The 16,350-nt window shown below is 52.7% G+C and overlaps 1 protein-coding gene across 9 annotated transcripts in view; it reads left to right on the top strand.

Annotated features, from left to right (window-relative positions):
• Positions 1 to 16,350, top strand: part of SH3BP4 (SH3 domain binding protein 4) — a 94,991-nt gene that overhangs the window by 67,171 nt on the left and 11,470 nt on the right. For 7 of the 9 annotated variants that reach the window (XM_057746541.1, XM_057746537.1, XM_057746542.1 and 4 more), the window contains 2 exons: positions 7,939 to 8,187; positions 13,060 to 15,419. In XM_057746541.1, the coding sequence (XP_057602524.1) occupies positions 8,070 to 8,187; positions 13,060 to 15,419 (2,478 nt within the window). In that variant the 5' untranslated portion in view covers positions 7,939 to 8,069. Of the gene's footprint in view, positions 1 to 3,025; positions 3,095 to 3,134; positions 3,804 to 7,938; positions 8,188 to 13,059; positions 15,420 to 16,350 lie in introns of those variants that run through there. The other 2 variants (XM_057746544.1, XM_057746545.1) reach the window with 2 other exon arrangements.

Here is a 16,350-nt window from a genome sequence, read left to right as displayed (position 1 = left end):
GGCTGTTTGCTTTGGAGGGAAAAGGTTGTTGTAGACATTTACAGGTGCGCAGACAGGCTCACTCTCGCCCCGTTGTGTCTTCACTAGCTCGCCTTCCTCACGGGCTCCTCCTCGACATGGGGAGGTGTCTGTGAAACCAGGTGTCCCTGGTCCATCCCCGTGGGCTGGCTGGGCGTGTTGGCTTCTCTGTGCCGGCCCACTGGGTCAGGAGCCCAGGACGTTGGGTTTCAGGAGGTTGCTTACAGGAAGCAGATCAGCTGGGGAGGGAGGGCATCTCTGGATGGCTTTCATCCTTGGGAACATGCTCTTTCTTAGGGAGAGAGTGGGGGATGGCAGACGGGATGGAGTGTCTGTCCACAGAGCCTGGCGACTGACATTCCCCAGAGCGGGTCGAAACTTGTGCTTTCTTTTTAGCCCGGAGGAAATCTGATGAAATCAACAGGATACTCCTACTCCAGGAATTAAAATCAAATGTGGAGAGTGAGTCATCTTAAACAAGGCACAAACAGAATTCTCCAGGGAGAAGCCAGAGGCAGTCTCGATGCCCGGTGCCTCCTGCAGGAGGGTTCCAGGCCCAGCGCCTTCCTTCTGCGCCTTTCTGGGTCCCGGCCACCTGGAGGGCCTGGCGCTTGGCTGTGCACACGCTGGGTCCCAACAAGGGCGTTCTCCACCCTGCAGATGCTTGTTTTCTATTGTTTTTCTTGGTTGGTTTGTTTTTTAATTGTTCCTTGGGCATAACACTGGCACACAGGACCCCATGAGAATATTCTGGGATCTGGGGAGTGGCAAGTCCACAAGGGTAGCTGAGGGACGGTGTGTGGATTGCTGAGTTTGCCATCAGAATCTGTCAATAATTCTGTCCTTGTACAACGGTGTCTGTTCAGAGGCCAGCCCCCTAGTTACCGGGGAGGAGCTGGCAGCAGGCTCTTTTCTCTCTAAATGAATTGGCTTTTACGCTAAAGAAAAGCCTCATTAGTTGTGAGTCAGTCATTAGTAAGCTTTAATGCCCCTTCCTGACTTCTTAGACCTGACTTCTACCATGTGGGGGTGAAGGGGATAGTGGGAGTCTTCCCACGTCCGGACATGGCTGAGGGGAGGCGGGCTGCCGTGGCTGCTACAGCCTGCCCTTCTGAGATAGTCTTGAGGTCCAGTGCCGGCCACCCAGACCGAGGGTGTGTGCAGCTGCAGGCTGTCCCGGAGACATGATGCTCCTGGCGCCTGTGGGTGAGGTCCAGACCCCAGTGGAAGGTGGCCAAATTTGTAGGCCAAGCTGTCCAGGTACATCCCAGGTGCCCACCCAGGTAACCCATCAGTGTTTTAGAAATGTATAACAGATTTCCAAAATAGGGTAAGGTTCCTAAATTTAGCCTGCTGAGTATAATTGTCACATCAGGCATCCGGGGGTTCATTTGACACTTGGGGATTTGGGCTCTTTAAAGGAGCTTGTCCCGGGGATAACTACCAAATAGCTCCAAAGCTGTATTCTTTATTTAAATGGAATTCATGCACTCATTCCTATATGAGAGCCTGCTCTGCACAGGCCTATCACAACCCAGGGAGTGAGGAAACAGACCGAGTCTCGTGGCCTCATAGAGTTTACGTTCTCTTGGAGAAATCAGGCTAGAAACCGAAGCGCACAGGATATGTCTACGGTTGAAAAGGAAAGTAGGGGAAGAGGGTGGGGTGAGGGGTGTTGCTATTGCAGACAACTGTCCCTGCTGATCTGGTGATATTTGAGCAGAGACCTGAATGCAGTGAGGGATCCAGTCTGGTGAATATTAGGCAGGGGCCTCCCAGGATGCAGAAACAGCAAGTGCAAAGGCCCTGCGGTGGGAGGGAGAGAACTTCTGGTGGGTGGTACCAGAGAGCCAGCAGGACCCATGATGCTGGCCTTGAGGGCGTTGTCAGCATGAAGACTTCAGGAGCTTTGGAGGCTTTTGAACAGAGTCCCGACTGACATTTTTAGAGTCCTGACTGCTCATGGAGAGGCAGACTATGGGAAGGCAAAGCTGGATGCATTAGACCTGGTGGAAAGGGACTAATTAGGGAGCTGAGCTGTGATGGGGGTGAGGAGGTGCTGAGGGGGGCTCAGCCGGAGCTGCCCCGGGGTGGGGTGGGGCGGGGTGTGTGTGCACACACCCTGTGGAGCGCATGCCCTCCACGGAGAGTGAGGCAAGGGAGGGGGCCCCTGGGGAAGGACACGGGGCTTTGGGGCTGGTTGAATGAGCCCTTCACCTGTTGATGGTGAAGATGGTGAAGTCGGGAAGGAAGTTTGGGGCAAACCCGAAGTTGGGTTGGACCTAGGAGGTGCCAGATGCCCATTGGTCCTCAAGGAGAGCCCGCGGTGACCGAATCTGGGGTTCAAGGGTCACTAGTCCACTGAGCGGGAACCTGACCACATCCACTTGTGCTGTGAGGGGGCTCAGACCACCTGGGCATTTGCATTTAGGGCTCCTTAGAGTTTTTCCCAGTCAAAAGGAGACACACACACACACACACACACCCCCCTTCATGCCTGACACGTCCCTCCTGGAAAGGCAGGTGATAAAGGTTTCCTAATATTACCTTCCTAATTTTAAAATACATTTTGGTGTGGACATTTTGAAACATACATAAATAGGAAAATAGTAAACAATAATTAATAAACAATGAAAGTAATAGTAAAAATTAAATAAGAAAAGGGGGAAATGGTTAAAAAAATAGGGAAAATAGTATAATGTATAGTAATATATAGTAACGATATAACATATACTAAAATGCAGTGTTAGTGAACCACCATGAACTTATTATAAAGCAGATGAGAGCATCAGGTCATTTAGCCCCACATTATTTTTCTAATAAAGCAGGGGCTAATTCAAGGGCCGTGGCTCTTGAACTTGGGCCACTTGAATTTGAGCCTCCGGGATATTGGCTGCAGAGCTGAGGCCGGCACATGAGTCACCTGGAGCTTGCAGGGCCCTGGGGAGGAGGGTGGAGCAGAAAGAGGGTGGGGAGAGAGAAGGCAGCTTTCAGGTGAGGGCAGCGAGCTCCAGGGAGCAGAAGGTGAAACAAACATGCTCCAGAAGTGTGGTCCCTGGTTCATGCTAGGGTGGAGGTGAGTTATAAACCTGGATGCCCAGGTGAGCCAAGCGGTGGGGGCTCTGAGTGCCAGGGCGGGACGTCCACCTTCGCTGGTTTAAAAGCAGCAAACCACACCTGGAGAGTTTTGAACTGGGGAAGGGACCTTTGAGAAAATTAAGGGTGCGTATGGATTGGACCAGGGAGTAATCAGAGATCTGACAGCCACAGGCAATGAAGGCTCTCTGGGTTTGGAAAGAAAAGGTTAGCAAGGCAGGAAGCAGCGAGCGTTCTATAGCTGCTCCTCTTGGAGCCTTCCCCGCCAGCAGGTCCCTCCAGGGGTCTCTCCTCATGGGGACTGGAGAAGGTGGAGGCACAGAGCCTCACCCTGAACCCTCACCCTGATGGTGTCAGGTCAGGGAGGTCCCAGGAGGAGCAATTCCACCAGGCCTTGCCCAGCCGAGCTGCCTGCCTGTCTTTCTCTGATGTAAAATAACATCCCCGAGGCGACGGTTGGTGTCTGCACTCACCGCGAATGTATTGGTGGATGTCAGGACTGGGTCCAAGGACGGTCTCCCCCTGCCCCTGGGAAAAGTTGCCATTCTGGGCTTTCCATGAGGCATTGAGCATCACGGGACAAAAGCTTCCCAGTCCTGAGGAAGAGAGAGTGAATGAGTGCATTGAAGCTCGTGTGAACTAGGCTTCTGCTCATCGGGGAATCAGACTTCAGTCCCCGGCTCCGGCCGGTAAGTGGCGACGTTGTCAGGACCGCTCGGTTAGTGGCTTCAGTGTTCCTGGAATGGCATCCTCAGTGAGGGTATCTGTGTTTTACAAGGACTGCCCATCCCTTTATGTAACGAACACGCTTTTGTCTCCATCGGCTCTGGGTCATCACTGTAACCCCCATCACTAACAAAACAAAAACGAGCATCAGTCTCCCGAAATCCCAGCGGTGTTCTGTGGTTTGTTCCCCCTGCCCACCCCCGAGGCCCTGATTCTCCCCCCCACCCCACTGCCTTCTTGGCAGGGGCAGGGGCGGCAGGAATCCCATCGCTCTTACATGTTAATCTCCGGTCTTGGCCGCCTTTGGGAAGCTGTGTCCTGTAGGGGCCTCAGCTGAGTTTTTGGCTACCAACCACTCTTCCAGCCCTAGGTAAAATCTGCCCCATCCGGACTTTATCCAGCTCCTCTGTTGAGGATGGGGCCGTCTGTGCGGGGCTTTGAGGGGGGTGGGGCTGGTCTGATGTCCCCTCTCTGTTGCCACGTCCACCTGCGTCTCTCCCCTCCACCAGCTCTCAGCCGCTTCTCCTAAACTGCGCCTGTAGTTCTCAAAAAGACCAAAGGGCATTGCTGCTTCCATTTATGTCAATAGCAGCCCGTCATCTTTCTTGATCAGAAACCTGTGGCTTCCCGTAGTGTCCAGGCTAAGACTGAACCCTTGGGCATGTTCTGGCCCCTGCCCTCCAGCTCTTGCAGTGCTCAGCCCGCCACGTCCGCCAGGCCTGCGCACCCTGCTCTGCCTGGCGACTCCTCACCCTTTGGAAGGGGCACCTCACCTCCTCTGGGCAGCTGGCCGGGCTCTGCAGAACCTCGCTGGTACCACAGGCCTTGGGGTCCTCAGGAGCAGGGCCATGAAGTAAGGCACCGAGATTGTGCCCACCTCGGCTTTTATAAAAACCCTCCGCTAGATGCTTTCCCCCGGTTGTGAGTGGGACTTGGTGATACGCACAGGGGAGGTGGGGGGCAGGGCAGCGCCTCTTTCATCCTGATCTCTTGGCGGTCAGGACAGGCGGCCCTGGAAAACCCTGGGATCCTTTGTCCAGGTGCACATCGCTGCTGGGGTTCCTGTGTCCTGAGCAGGAGCACGTGGTGGGGGGGGTCTGGGGAACATGGGGTAGGAAGAGTGCTCCAGCCTGCGGGCAGGAGCCAGAGCTCTGTCCCTCATGCCTCTGAGTCCTGGGAGCAGCCTGGCCTGAGTGGGGGGCCGTCAGATTCCACAGCTGACTGCGTCTCCTGGCTTTAACCAACCCCGACCTCACCCCCCCCCCAAATCGTTTACCTGCATCCGGCTGCTGCCTCCCCAAGAGGCCTGGAATCTCAGGTAGGAATTGTCATTGAAGTGAAAGCCCACTCATCAAAGGCAGGTTATGGGCTTGAAACTGTGGTAAAGCTCTCCTCCCCCGCCCGCCCACCCAGCAATCCCGTTTTATCCTCTGTGTTGATTCCCTCCAGGAAGTGAGGCTTCATCTTTTTGGATCCAAAGTATTTTCATGTCTTCTTGTCTCAGTAACCAGTCTCCCCACGTGTGGCCACAGGCTACCTGGTGGGGGCAGAGCCACCTTCAGCCTGGTGACCAGGCCTTCAGTCCAGCTGCAATGCAGCCTGTGCAGACAGAGCCATGCAGCCACTGCTGCTAAAGTGGGGGCTGTGTCCCCAGCTGGAGGGGGGACTCTGGGTGGGGAGGAGAGGTGCTGACTGCATGGGGACCAGGAGACAAAGCCCAGCAGCACCTCCTGGCCACAGCTGCCTCGTGCCCCCAGCCCCATCGGCACTGGCCTCTCCTGGAGGCCCGGCTCCTGGGCACAGTTCTCTGCGGGGAGGAGCCTGGTGGGAAAGGGAGTCTGAGCACAAGATCCCATCAGTTGTAACATCATGGGGAAGGAATGGAAGCAATCTGGGATCCCACTTGATTGGGGAAACCATCCAGGTGCTTCACCCCATGCTTGAAATAACTGGCATGTGTGTGAGTGCTGGTGCGTGAGTCACAGATGGAAGTGGGGGGTGGGGTCCAGGCAGACTGGAGAGCTCCAGGATGGGAGATGGGAGGCGGTGGGAGGGACAGCGATTGGGGCCCAGGTTGGGCATGCTTTCAAGGGAAGGGGCCCCCCAGGACCCGCTTTGTTCCCTCCCCAGAGAGGCAGTCGCTGCTGTCCTGCCTCCCGTACATGTGCATCAAGCCCCCTCCCCCGAGGATGCCAGGGCCCCTCCTTGCTCTCCCCTTCTGTCCCCCCACCCCCACCCCATGCTGTATGAGTCAGCTCGGGCTGCTGTAACAAAATGCCATAGGCTGGGGGGCTTGCACAATGAAAATTTATTTCCTCACATTTCTGGAGTTTGGGAAGCCCCAGACCATGGTGCTGTTTGGATCTTGGGTAAGGGCCCGATTCCTGGCTTGCAGACCGTTGCCTTCTCACTGTGTTCTCACCTGGCGGACAGCAGAGAGAGAAGCGAGCTCTCTGGTGTCTCCTCCTGCAAGGGCCCTAATTCCATCCCCTTCATCTAACCTCATCCCTCTCCCGCGAAGACCTCATCTCCAGATATCACCACATCGGGTGTCAGAGCTTCCGCGCAGGAATTTGGAGGGGGACGCGTTCAGCCCATAATGCAGGCCTCTGTCCAGGGTGTTTGGGTGCAAGAATGTGGCCTTCTGTGGCCTTTGGGTGGCCCGGAATCCACCCTGGACCCACTGCCAGCGGGTCACTCAGAGCCAGGACTGGGGCCGCTGATGCCTGACTGTAGCGGGCCGGGGGAGGGGTGGGGTGGTGTCCGTCCAATAGTCACTGAGCCCTGTCCCTTGTTCTCAGTGCCTTGCCTGGGTCATCTTTTTCTCCTTCACACAAATCAGGACAGTGCTATCACTAGCCCATGTTACAAAGATGAAAATAGATCTCTTGTTGAGCATTTAACTCAGGCTCATCCCCGGGAGCCATAGAGTGTGGATGCAAACCTGGTGTGCTCGCTGCACGGCTGCTGCATGCAGAGATGGGCTGCGTCATCCCCACTGCAGAAGCTGCAGAGGCTGGTGCAGGGCCCCCTGGTCCCTCTCGTTAGTAAGGGCGATACGCCTGCATCAGAAGATGCATTTCCAGCTGTCTGTGGACAGAGCAATCTAGGAACAAGGGACCTGAGGCCAGGTTACGTGAACCCAGCCATACTGGGGTGAAATTCACCTGCCCTCGGGTTGCACTCTGCTTTGAGTGCTGTGGCCGAGCTGTGTCAGCTGTGGTCAGCCGGAACGATGTCTGCCCAGGTCTGCTGTGGGGGAGTGTGTGAAATTTCCTGCTCTGAAGTTGGCTTCTGGCTGGTCCTTTTCTGTCCAATGGCCCTGGTGAGAGAGGTGTGCTCGGAGCCAGTCACCTTGTTCATCTCCAGAACCCCTCACATGCCTGGGTGCCCCTTACCAGAAAAGTCAAGGCCTCAGGAGAGCATCTGTGTTCTTTCCCACAAAAATTTCCTCTGCTGGCCTGGTAACAGCACAGCGATTCAGTGAATATACCACTTCCCGTCTACAGAAGCCACACGAGAATGCTGTATAGGCACAAGTGGCCACGAGTGTTTCATTTGTGTGTGTCTGTTTGGGGTCCAGGGAGGACTTAGGGAGCGTGCGGGCCTGGAGCCGTCCCCTCAGACCCACTGCAGTGATGCTAAGGGCTGCTCGCCTAGGGCTGGCACCGCAGCAGCCGCTGTTCGTACGTTGGCACCAGGCACTTTCTCTAGGCAGCCAGAGAGAGATTTATTTCCCCTTCCCTGAGCCCTGGGACTCGCAGTGTGGACAGATCCTGTTCTGTCCTCCTCTTTGACTGTAATGAATGGGCCAACCAGGTGCTCGAGCAAATTTCACAAACCTCATTGTGCCCCAGGAAGAGGGGGTGCAAACAGCAGGCCAGGGAACACTGCCGGGGCTGTGTGCACCAAGAGAACGAGGAGATGGGCATAGAGTAGGCATAGAATCCAGGCAGTGAGCCCTGCTGTGCTCTCTTGGGCCAGGAAAAATGACACGGCATCTGGAAGACAGAGAATTCCCTCTTGCCTTCAATTTACCCTTTAGCGTATGTTTCACTTGCTCAAGAGAAATTCTTTTTTTTCTTCCCTTACTTTCAGGAAGGAGCACATTGCAAAGCCGACTCCGTAGTGCAGCATGGTTGCCTGAGACAGAAGCTTCAGCAATTGCTGGAATAACTGGAGGGAGAAATATGAAACCTTAGCCGTTCACCCAAGAGGAGAGTTCCAAGATGGCAGCCCAGCGCATCCGAGCTGCCAACTCCAGCGGCCTCCCGCGGTGCAAGTCCGAGGGGACCTTGATTGACCTGAGCGAAGGGTTTTCAGAATCGAGCTTTAACGATGTCAAAGGTGAGCTCCTGGGATCAGAACTGGCTGGAGGAGAAGATGGGGTTTGCAAGAGCTCTAAGACCCAAGGACTCTTCCCCTTAAAGGCTGCCAAGGTCACGTTCAGATAATTAAATCTTAGCTCTCTCAACTTCATCGTGTTCTGAGTTCAGTCCTGGAACAATAACCGCTTTTCTCGTTTTGTTTTGATGTGTTGGGAGGTGGTTTTGAATTTTCCCTTTAGTCATGAAACGTCTTAATGCAGAATATGTATCTCTTTTCATGAGTTTTGGTGACATTAAGGTAGGAGCTTGGTGCTGCAGAAGACTAGGGGGAGGGCGAGTGTGGTAAGTCGATGAGGTCCTGAGAGCCACTGGAGAATAAAGAGGCGGCCTGGGACAGGGGTCAGCACGCCTCCTCTGGAAAAGGTCAGAGAGTACATACTTGAATCCGGGCAGGCCGTAAAGCCTCTGTCACAGCTCTTCAACTCGGAGACTGTAACGAGGAAGCTGTCGAGGAAGAGAGTAAACAAACGGACACGGCTGTGTTCCAACAAAACTTTTCAGAAACAGCTGGCTGGATTTGGCCCAGGGGCCAGAGTTTGCCAACCTCTGGTTTAGAGGGGGCCCCAGGGTTTAATCACCGAGTCTCTGGGTTTCCCTAACAGCCGCATAAAACTGGGCTGTGATAAAGCCTTACCCTTAGGACACTGAGGAGGATACCAGTGGGTCATTTTCCTCCTAGGGTCCATCCCGCCCTCGCTAGCTGTGGTCAGAGTCTCCCGTGAGCGTCCTGGCATCTGATGCTCCATCACCGTCACCATCAGTCAGCTTTCCCACCACATTTACCGAATTCTGTTGAAAGGGTCCATTGTGCTGCCTCAACTGCAGCAGCTTTATCTTTACTTTTATATCCTTAGCCCCGGGCACAAAGTCAGTGGTAAATAAATATTTCTCGAGCTAAACTGCTATCTCCCGGATAAAGGCGTGACGCACCACCCTGATGTACGAAAAATCACCCGTGCCTGTGTCTGCCTTTCTTCTTCTCTCTCCCAGTTATCCTCAGCGCCTTCCTCCTCCTATCTGTCCTTTATGTTTGTGGCCCTGAGCATTGCTTTAAATGTTCTTTTAAAGAAAAGACTAGTGAGGGAATCATGAGGTTTTGTGAATAAGTGCAGCGGACCTATTGCATATTGCTGTAAATAATGAAGCCGTTTATTTTTCGTCATCCAGTAATGGGCATTATTTTCTTACTTTATAACCCAGCTAATCATGGTTGAAGCTGGAAACTGAGCTTAAGTTGTGGGGTTTGGGCTGTGACTTCAAAACGAGGGGCAGAGAGCTGAATTTTAAAAGACGATGCTGCTGATCTGGGAGGAACTATTATTCCTAAAAGAATACCACTGCTGGGGGAGGAGGACAGGCGAGACAGCTGGGGATGTGGGGAGGGGCTCGTTAGCTTGGCGGGGCAGGGTGGGGAGAGACCCCCTGACTCCACTCCCAAAGGGCAGCCTATGGTCCAGGCAGCATTTCCACCCAGCAGCTCCCCACACATCCCGATGGTAAAACCAGCTTCAAGGTGGGAATATGTTCCAGCCAAAATATGTGCTGCACAGTCTTCTGCCCCTGATGAATGTTTTTCCTGCACGAGAACCAAGTCAGAAGGGTAGGAAATGTATTATTCAGTGAGCTGAACCTCCTGACACCCAGGGATATTTTTTTGTATTAAAATCAAGGTACCTGTGAATCTGGGCGACACTCCCCAGAATTCATTAAGATGGAATTCGATAGGGATTATCCTGCATTTGATTGGCTGGAAGCCCCCAGGTGTCTGTGGCACTTGACTGATAAAGGGCCAGGTCTTGGAAGGGAACTCACACTGAGGTCCACTTCCACGGGGGTCCCCCATGGGAAGCAGCGCCGTCTCGCATCAGACGAGCCTCATCCTTGAGTGAAATTTATCACTGCTCCTCTCCTAAGGAGAGTGCTTGGAATTTTAAGTAAAACCATTTTTACTCTTCAGTGGGGTAAGACTAAAGTGATCATTTGCACCGATACATTTTCTCAGGCTATGTACAGAGCCTGCTTAATAGCTTTGGTTTTTAATTTAAAAAATATTACTGTAAGGGAATTATTTTGGAGGAACATAATAGGGATATAACTTTTGAGGAATTCTAACAAGATTTTAATAGCTGGCCAGCTTTCTTTGATTTTCATTTGGTTTTAATTTTTATGTGACATTTTCATTAGATGTGTCAAGGAAACAAAAAGTAGTTGATATTACTAGAGCCGGTGACTGGAAAACAAAGGGGCAGGGAAGATCTTATGTTATCCCCTGACCCCAGCTGACCCATCTGCCTTCTTCCACCTCCCCTCGAGGCTGTTGTCTTTGACTTGGCTGTTTTTATTCACTGCCCCGCTTCAGTGTTAAGTGATTTCTCTCTGGTGTGATTTTATAGCAGAAGGGCACAGTCAGGGGGATTCTAACTTTGCCTTTGGCCAACATCTTGTCCCAATAACATGGATGTGACCTCTCTGTTGTAAGCTTACAGGATGTGCATTCGTTCCACAAATGTCTGTTGAGCACAAGCTACGTGACACAGGCCCTGTTCCAAGGACACCAGTGCGAGCAAAACGTACCCTAACAGAGCTTACACCCTAGTGGGGTGATGGAGCCCTCCCCAACAAAACCAAAATAAATATGTAAGGTCCATTTTATATTGGTTGATGATAAATGCTGTGGAGAAAAACTAAATTAGAAAGGGGCTGGAGATGTCTCTTTAAACATAATATTTTGTGAGTCCTCACCTTGGGTGAAGCGTCTTTATGCTCATCACTTCATCAGCATCAGCTCGTTTAATCCTTGCCAGAGCCCATTGAGGAAGGATGGTTTCTCCATCGTGAAGAATCTCAGGCTCCAGAGATCACACAGCTGCTAAGGGTGTAGATTTAAATCACAGGTCTGGTGATCCCAGAACCAGCTTCTCCCCGACACCCCAGACAGGATGGTAGGTGACAGCCTTCAAGGCCCAGGTACGAACACTGCCAAACATATCTCTGTAATTTAGTTAGTATAAATAAATAGAAACTTCCTACTTTATTTCCTGAGACTTTGCTAAAGAAATACAATTTAATTTTTATTATTTCCTTTAGGAAAGAGGAGCTGGCTGATGATTTTTTTCGTGGGGGGGAGCAATTTGATAGAATAGGATGTCTGTTGACTTAATCATATATTAGACAAGCTGTAGGTGTAGTTCCACAAAAAATGTAGTCCTTTTTTGGTTGTTTATATAAGCAACTAAAAAAGTTTACTTTCATTTGTTTGTTACAGGAAGGCAGCACACTCCGTAAAACAAGGCACAGTCAGCGTGGGGGTTGGAGAGAAATATATGGGTTTATTTCATTCAGAAAGAAGTTTCTTCATCCTCTGAGTATACGCACTTTGTCATGTATGGGAAAGAGAGAAAACACTTAGGTTTTTAATTATCTGTTTTTTTTCAAAAGACACCCTACTTGTTTAGATGACTTTTGTCTTTCTGCTGTTCCAATTGCGGTCAACATCGGTAACACACAGTCAAAAGCCAAGAACCACACATTAGCCTGAGTCACTGTTGAAAGTGTTGGGATTTTTCAGATTGCTTCAAGAGTTGTTCAAAAAGATTGTGAATTACGACCAGACCTAAACCTTTGATTTCCGAGGAATGAGGGAGGGAACATTGCCATATTGTTCTGAATGATTATTTAAAAGAGATTGAAAGAGACTGACCTCAAAAATCTTATTTCACATAAACAGTTCGATGAAGAATGAGTTGAACTCGGAAACTAGGAACCGGGCCTGTTTATTGAGGGAACCTTCCCCGTGGTTTATGTATTTCATGTTGAAGGTAGAACGTGGAATCAGCTCTTAGACATGGAGAGATTCTGCTGAGGGGCTTTTCTGGTCCCTGACTACATGCAGTGGGTCACTTAACATCACTGCGTTTTCTAAGTAAATCACATTCAACTTACCTTTCGACCAGCGGCAGTCCCGGTTAGTTAGTTACATGGCTCATACATACAATGGAATGCTACTCAGCCATAGAAGGGAACGAAATTGAGTTATTTGTAGTGGGGTGGATGGACCTAGAGTCTGTCATACAGAGTGAAGTAAGCCAGAAGGAGAAAAACAAATACCATATGCTAACTCACATATATGGAATCTAGAAAAATGGCACTGATGAACCTAGTGGCAGGGCAAGAGTAAAGATGCAGATGTAGAGAATGGACTTGAGGACAGGGGGTGGGGGGCGAAGGGGAAGCTGGAACGAAATGAGAGAGTAGCACTGACATATAATACACTATGAAATGTAAAACAGATAGCTAGTGGGAAGCTGCTGCATAGCACAGGGAGATCAGCTCGGTGCTTTGTGACGACCTAGAGGGGTGGGACAGGGAGGGTGGGAGGGAGGCTCAAGAGGGAGGGGATATGGGGATATATGTATACATATGGCTGATTCACTTTTAGCAGAAACTAACACAAGATTGTAAAGCAGCTATACTGAAAAAATTTTTTTAAAAAAGAAATATTTGGTCAAAATGAGATGTTTGAAACCTGGGGACATGTTGACAATTCCATTATGCTGATGTGCATCTCTGTGGATGCTGGAGAGACTCTCTGTGGCCTTTCCACCCGAGCGTTGGGATGCAATGGGATCTGGGGAGACCACGCTCGATTTCAGCTACCAGCCAGGTGAATCGCACACCAGGTTCCACTGGTTTGTTTCTGTCGGTTACTTGCCTGGCTTGTTGTCTCTGTGTTGGGGGTGATGGTTTCCCAGACTTCTTTCCCTGGTTTTGATGATGCTCTGCCTCGTGCCGCGGCCCTGCTCTCACTGCCTGTCCTTTGTGTTTCGCACAGTGCCTTCTCCCAGTGCCTTGCTCGTAGACAATCCCACGCCCTTTGGAAATGCAAAGGAAGTGATCGCAATCAAAGACTACTGCCCAACCAACTTCACCACCCTCAAGTTCTCCAAGGGTGACCACCTCTACGTCCTGGATACGTCGGGCGGGGAGTGGTGGTACGCACACAACACCACGGAGATGGGCTACATCCCTTCTTCCTACGTGCAGCCCTTAAACTACAGGAACTCCACCTTAAGTGACAGCGGGGTGATCGACAATCTTCCAGACAGTCCGGACGAAGTAGCCAAGGAGTTAGATTTGCTTGGAGGATGGACAGATGACAAGAAGGAATCGAGCAAAACCTACAGTAATAATCCTTTCTGGAACGGGGTCCAGACAAACCCGTTTCTCAACGGGAACGTGCCAGTGATGCCCGGTGTGGACGAGCTGACTCCCAAAAGCACCGTGGACTTGCTGCTCTTCGATACGGGCACGTCTTCGTTCACCGAATCCAGCTCAGCAACCACCAACAGCACCGGCAACATCTTTGACGAGCTGCCCGCCCCCAGCCGCCTCCACGCGGAGCCGCTGGTCAGGAGGGACAACCCTTTCTTCCGGAGCAAGCGTTCCTACAGCCTCTCGGAACTCTCCGTCCTCCAAGCCAAGTCTGACACTCCTGCATCCTCGGGGTTTTTCACGGGCTTGAAATCACCGGCCCCTGAGCAGTTCCAGAGCCGGGAGGACTTTCGGGCCGCCTGGCTGAGCCACCGGAAGCTGGCCCGGTCTTGCCACGACTTGGACTTGCTGGGCCAAAGTCCCGGGTGGGGCCAGACCCAAGCGGTGGAGACGAACATCGTGTGCAAGCTGGATAGTTCGGGGGGCGCCGTGCAGCTTCCCGACACCAACATCAGCATCCACGTGCCCGAAGGCCACGTGGTTCCAGGGGAGACGCAACAGATCTCTATGAAGGCTCTGCTGGACCCCCCGCTGGAGCTCAACAGCGACAGGTGCAGCTGCATCAGTCCTGTGCTGGAGGTGAAGCTGAGCACCCTGGAGGTGAAAACCCACATCATCTTGGAGATGAAGGTTTCAGCCGAGGTGAAAAGTGACATTTTCAGCAAAAGCACAGTGGGCCTCCAGTGCCTGAGGAGCGACTCAAAGGAGGGGCCGTATGTCCCCATCCCACTCACCTACAGCTATGGGGACACGGTCCAGGTCCAGCTGGACAACCTGGAGCCCTGTATGTACCTGGCCATTGTTGCTCACGGCCCGAACATCCTCTACCCTTCCACGGTCTGGGACTTCATCAATAAAAAAGTCACCGTGGGTCTCTATGGCCCCAAACACATCCACCCATCCTTCAAGACGGTGGTGACCATTTTTGGGCATGATTGTGCCCCAAAGACCCTGCTGGTTAGCGAGGTCACCCGCCAGGCCCCTAGCCCAGCCCCGGTGGCGCTGCAGCTCTGGGGCAAGCACCAGTTCGTCTTGTCCAGGCCCCAGGATCTCCAAGTCTGCATGTTTTCCAACATGACCAACTATGAGGTCAAAGCCAGCGAGCAGGCCAAGGCCGTGAGAGGGTTCCAGGTGAAGCTGGGCAAGGTGAGCCGCCTCATCTTCCCCATCACCTGCCAGAACCCCAGCGAGCTCTCTGACTTCACCTTGAGGGTCCAAGTGAAAGACGACCAGGAGGCCATCCTGACCCAGTTTTGCGTCCAGACCCCCCAGCCGCCCCCCAAAAGTGCCATCAAGCCGTCCGGGCAGAGACGGTTCCTCAAGAAGAATGAGGTCGGGAAGATCATCCTGTCCCCATTTGCTGCCACTACCAAGTACCCGACTTTTCAGGACCGCCCGGTGTCCAACCTCAAGTTTGGCAAGTTACTCAAGACGGTGGTGCGGCAGAGCAAAAACCACTACCTGCTGGAGTACAAGAAGGGGGACGCCATCGCCCTGCTTAGCGAGGAGAAGATCCGGCTGAAGGGGCAGCTGTGGACCAAGGAGTGGTACATCGGCTACCACCAGGGCAGGGTCGGCCTCGTGCACGCCAAGAACGTGCTGGTGGTGGGCAAGGCGCGGCCCAGCCTCCTCGCCGGGCCTGAGCTGAGCACGTCGGTGCTGCTGGAGCAGATCCTGCGCCCATGCAAGTTCCTCACCTACATCTACGCCTCCGTCCGGACGCTGCTCATGGAGAACATCAGCAGCTGGCGCTCCTTTGCGGACGCCCTGGGCTATGGGAACCTGCCGCTCACCTTCTTCTGCCGGGCGGAGCTGGACAGCGAGCCCGAGCGGGTGGCATCCGTCCTGGAAAAGTTGAAGGAGGACTGTAACAACACGGAGAACAAAGAGCGGAAATCCTTCCAGAAGGAGCTCATGATGGTAAGTGCCCGGCGGGGCTTGGATTCATGGAGAATGGGGCTCGGTCCAGCCTTCAGCCTTTTCCTTGACCCGCGTGGGCACGGGTGTGGTGTTGTGAGTCAGCGGACCAGCGTCTGAGCCCCCTCCACTCCCTGAAACTTACGTGCACCTGGAGATAGGCATTTACGTGGGCCTGACAGGGGCCCCCGGACACCTCGGAGCCACCTCGGCAAGGGTCGTTTAGGTCTCTTCCCACTGAATTTGTGAGCTCCTCGGAGGTCCAGAATGCATCTCTGTCTGCCGGGAGGGGGTCAGGGCGCAAGGGGGCCCTGTGCTCCCCCTGCCCCTGTTTAGATCTCTTGGGAGAAGATCCATCTTTTCATCAGATTCCCAATGGGATCTGTGACTCGAAAGTTTGATGAACCACTGCTCCAAACTCTGACTTTATCTTGATGTGAATTTTTCTCTCCAGACCTTACCGAAAGGTTCTCTTCTCTCTCTGTATTGTTTCCTCTTCCTCCTTCTTTGCGTGTGTTTGAGCTGGGGAGAGGGCAGCCTCTGTTTTGTCAGCACAGCTGGTAACTGGGTCCGTAAGAAGTAAAGAGCGGGGCGTTAGAGTCCCACTACTGGGTCCACCTGGCCCGTAAGCCAGCTGGGAAGCTCTTTCTGGACCTGTTCACGGCCTCCAACAGGCCTGAGCTCTGTGCTGGTTACGTGGCCCACAGGCAGCCCACTCTGCCAGTTCAGTTCTGCTGGCTTTGGAGGAGTTATCTGGGAGAAGCTTAAAGTCCTCTGGGCATCCCTGGTTGAAACTCTGCCGGACATTCTCTGTTGACTTTTCTCTGTGACAGAAACCACCTCAGTTCCCTTCTCCATCCTCCTGATATGGACACGTCACTAGTTTTTGTTCCCATGGGAAACCCCTGTGACTCGGTCTTAGGCCTTTCTTTCT

This window comes from Hippopotamus amphibius, chromosome 8 (genome assembly GCF_030028045.1).
Source record: "Hippopotamus amphibius kiboko isolate mHipAmp2 chromosome 8, mHipAmp2.hap2, whole genome shotgun sequence".
Taxonomy (NCBI): domain Eukaryota; kingdom Metazoa; phylum Chordata; class Mammalia; order Artiodactyla; family Hippopotamidae; genus Hippopotamus; species Hippopotamus amphibius.
Note: the sequence above shows the minus strand (reverse complement) of the source record. Positions and strands in the feature narration are given on the sequence as shown.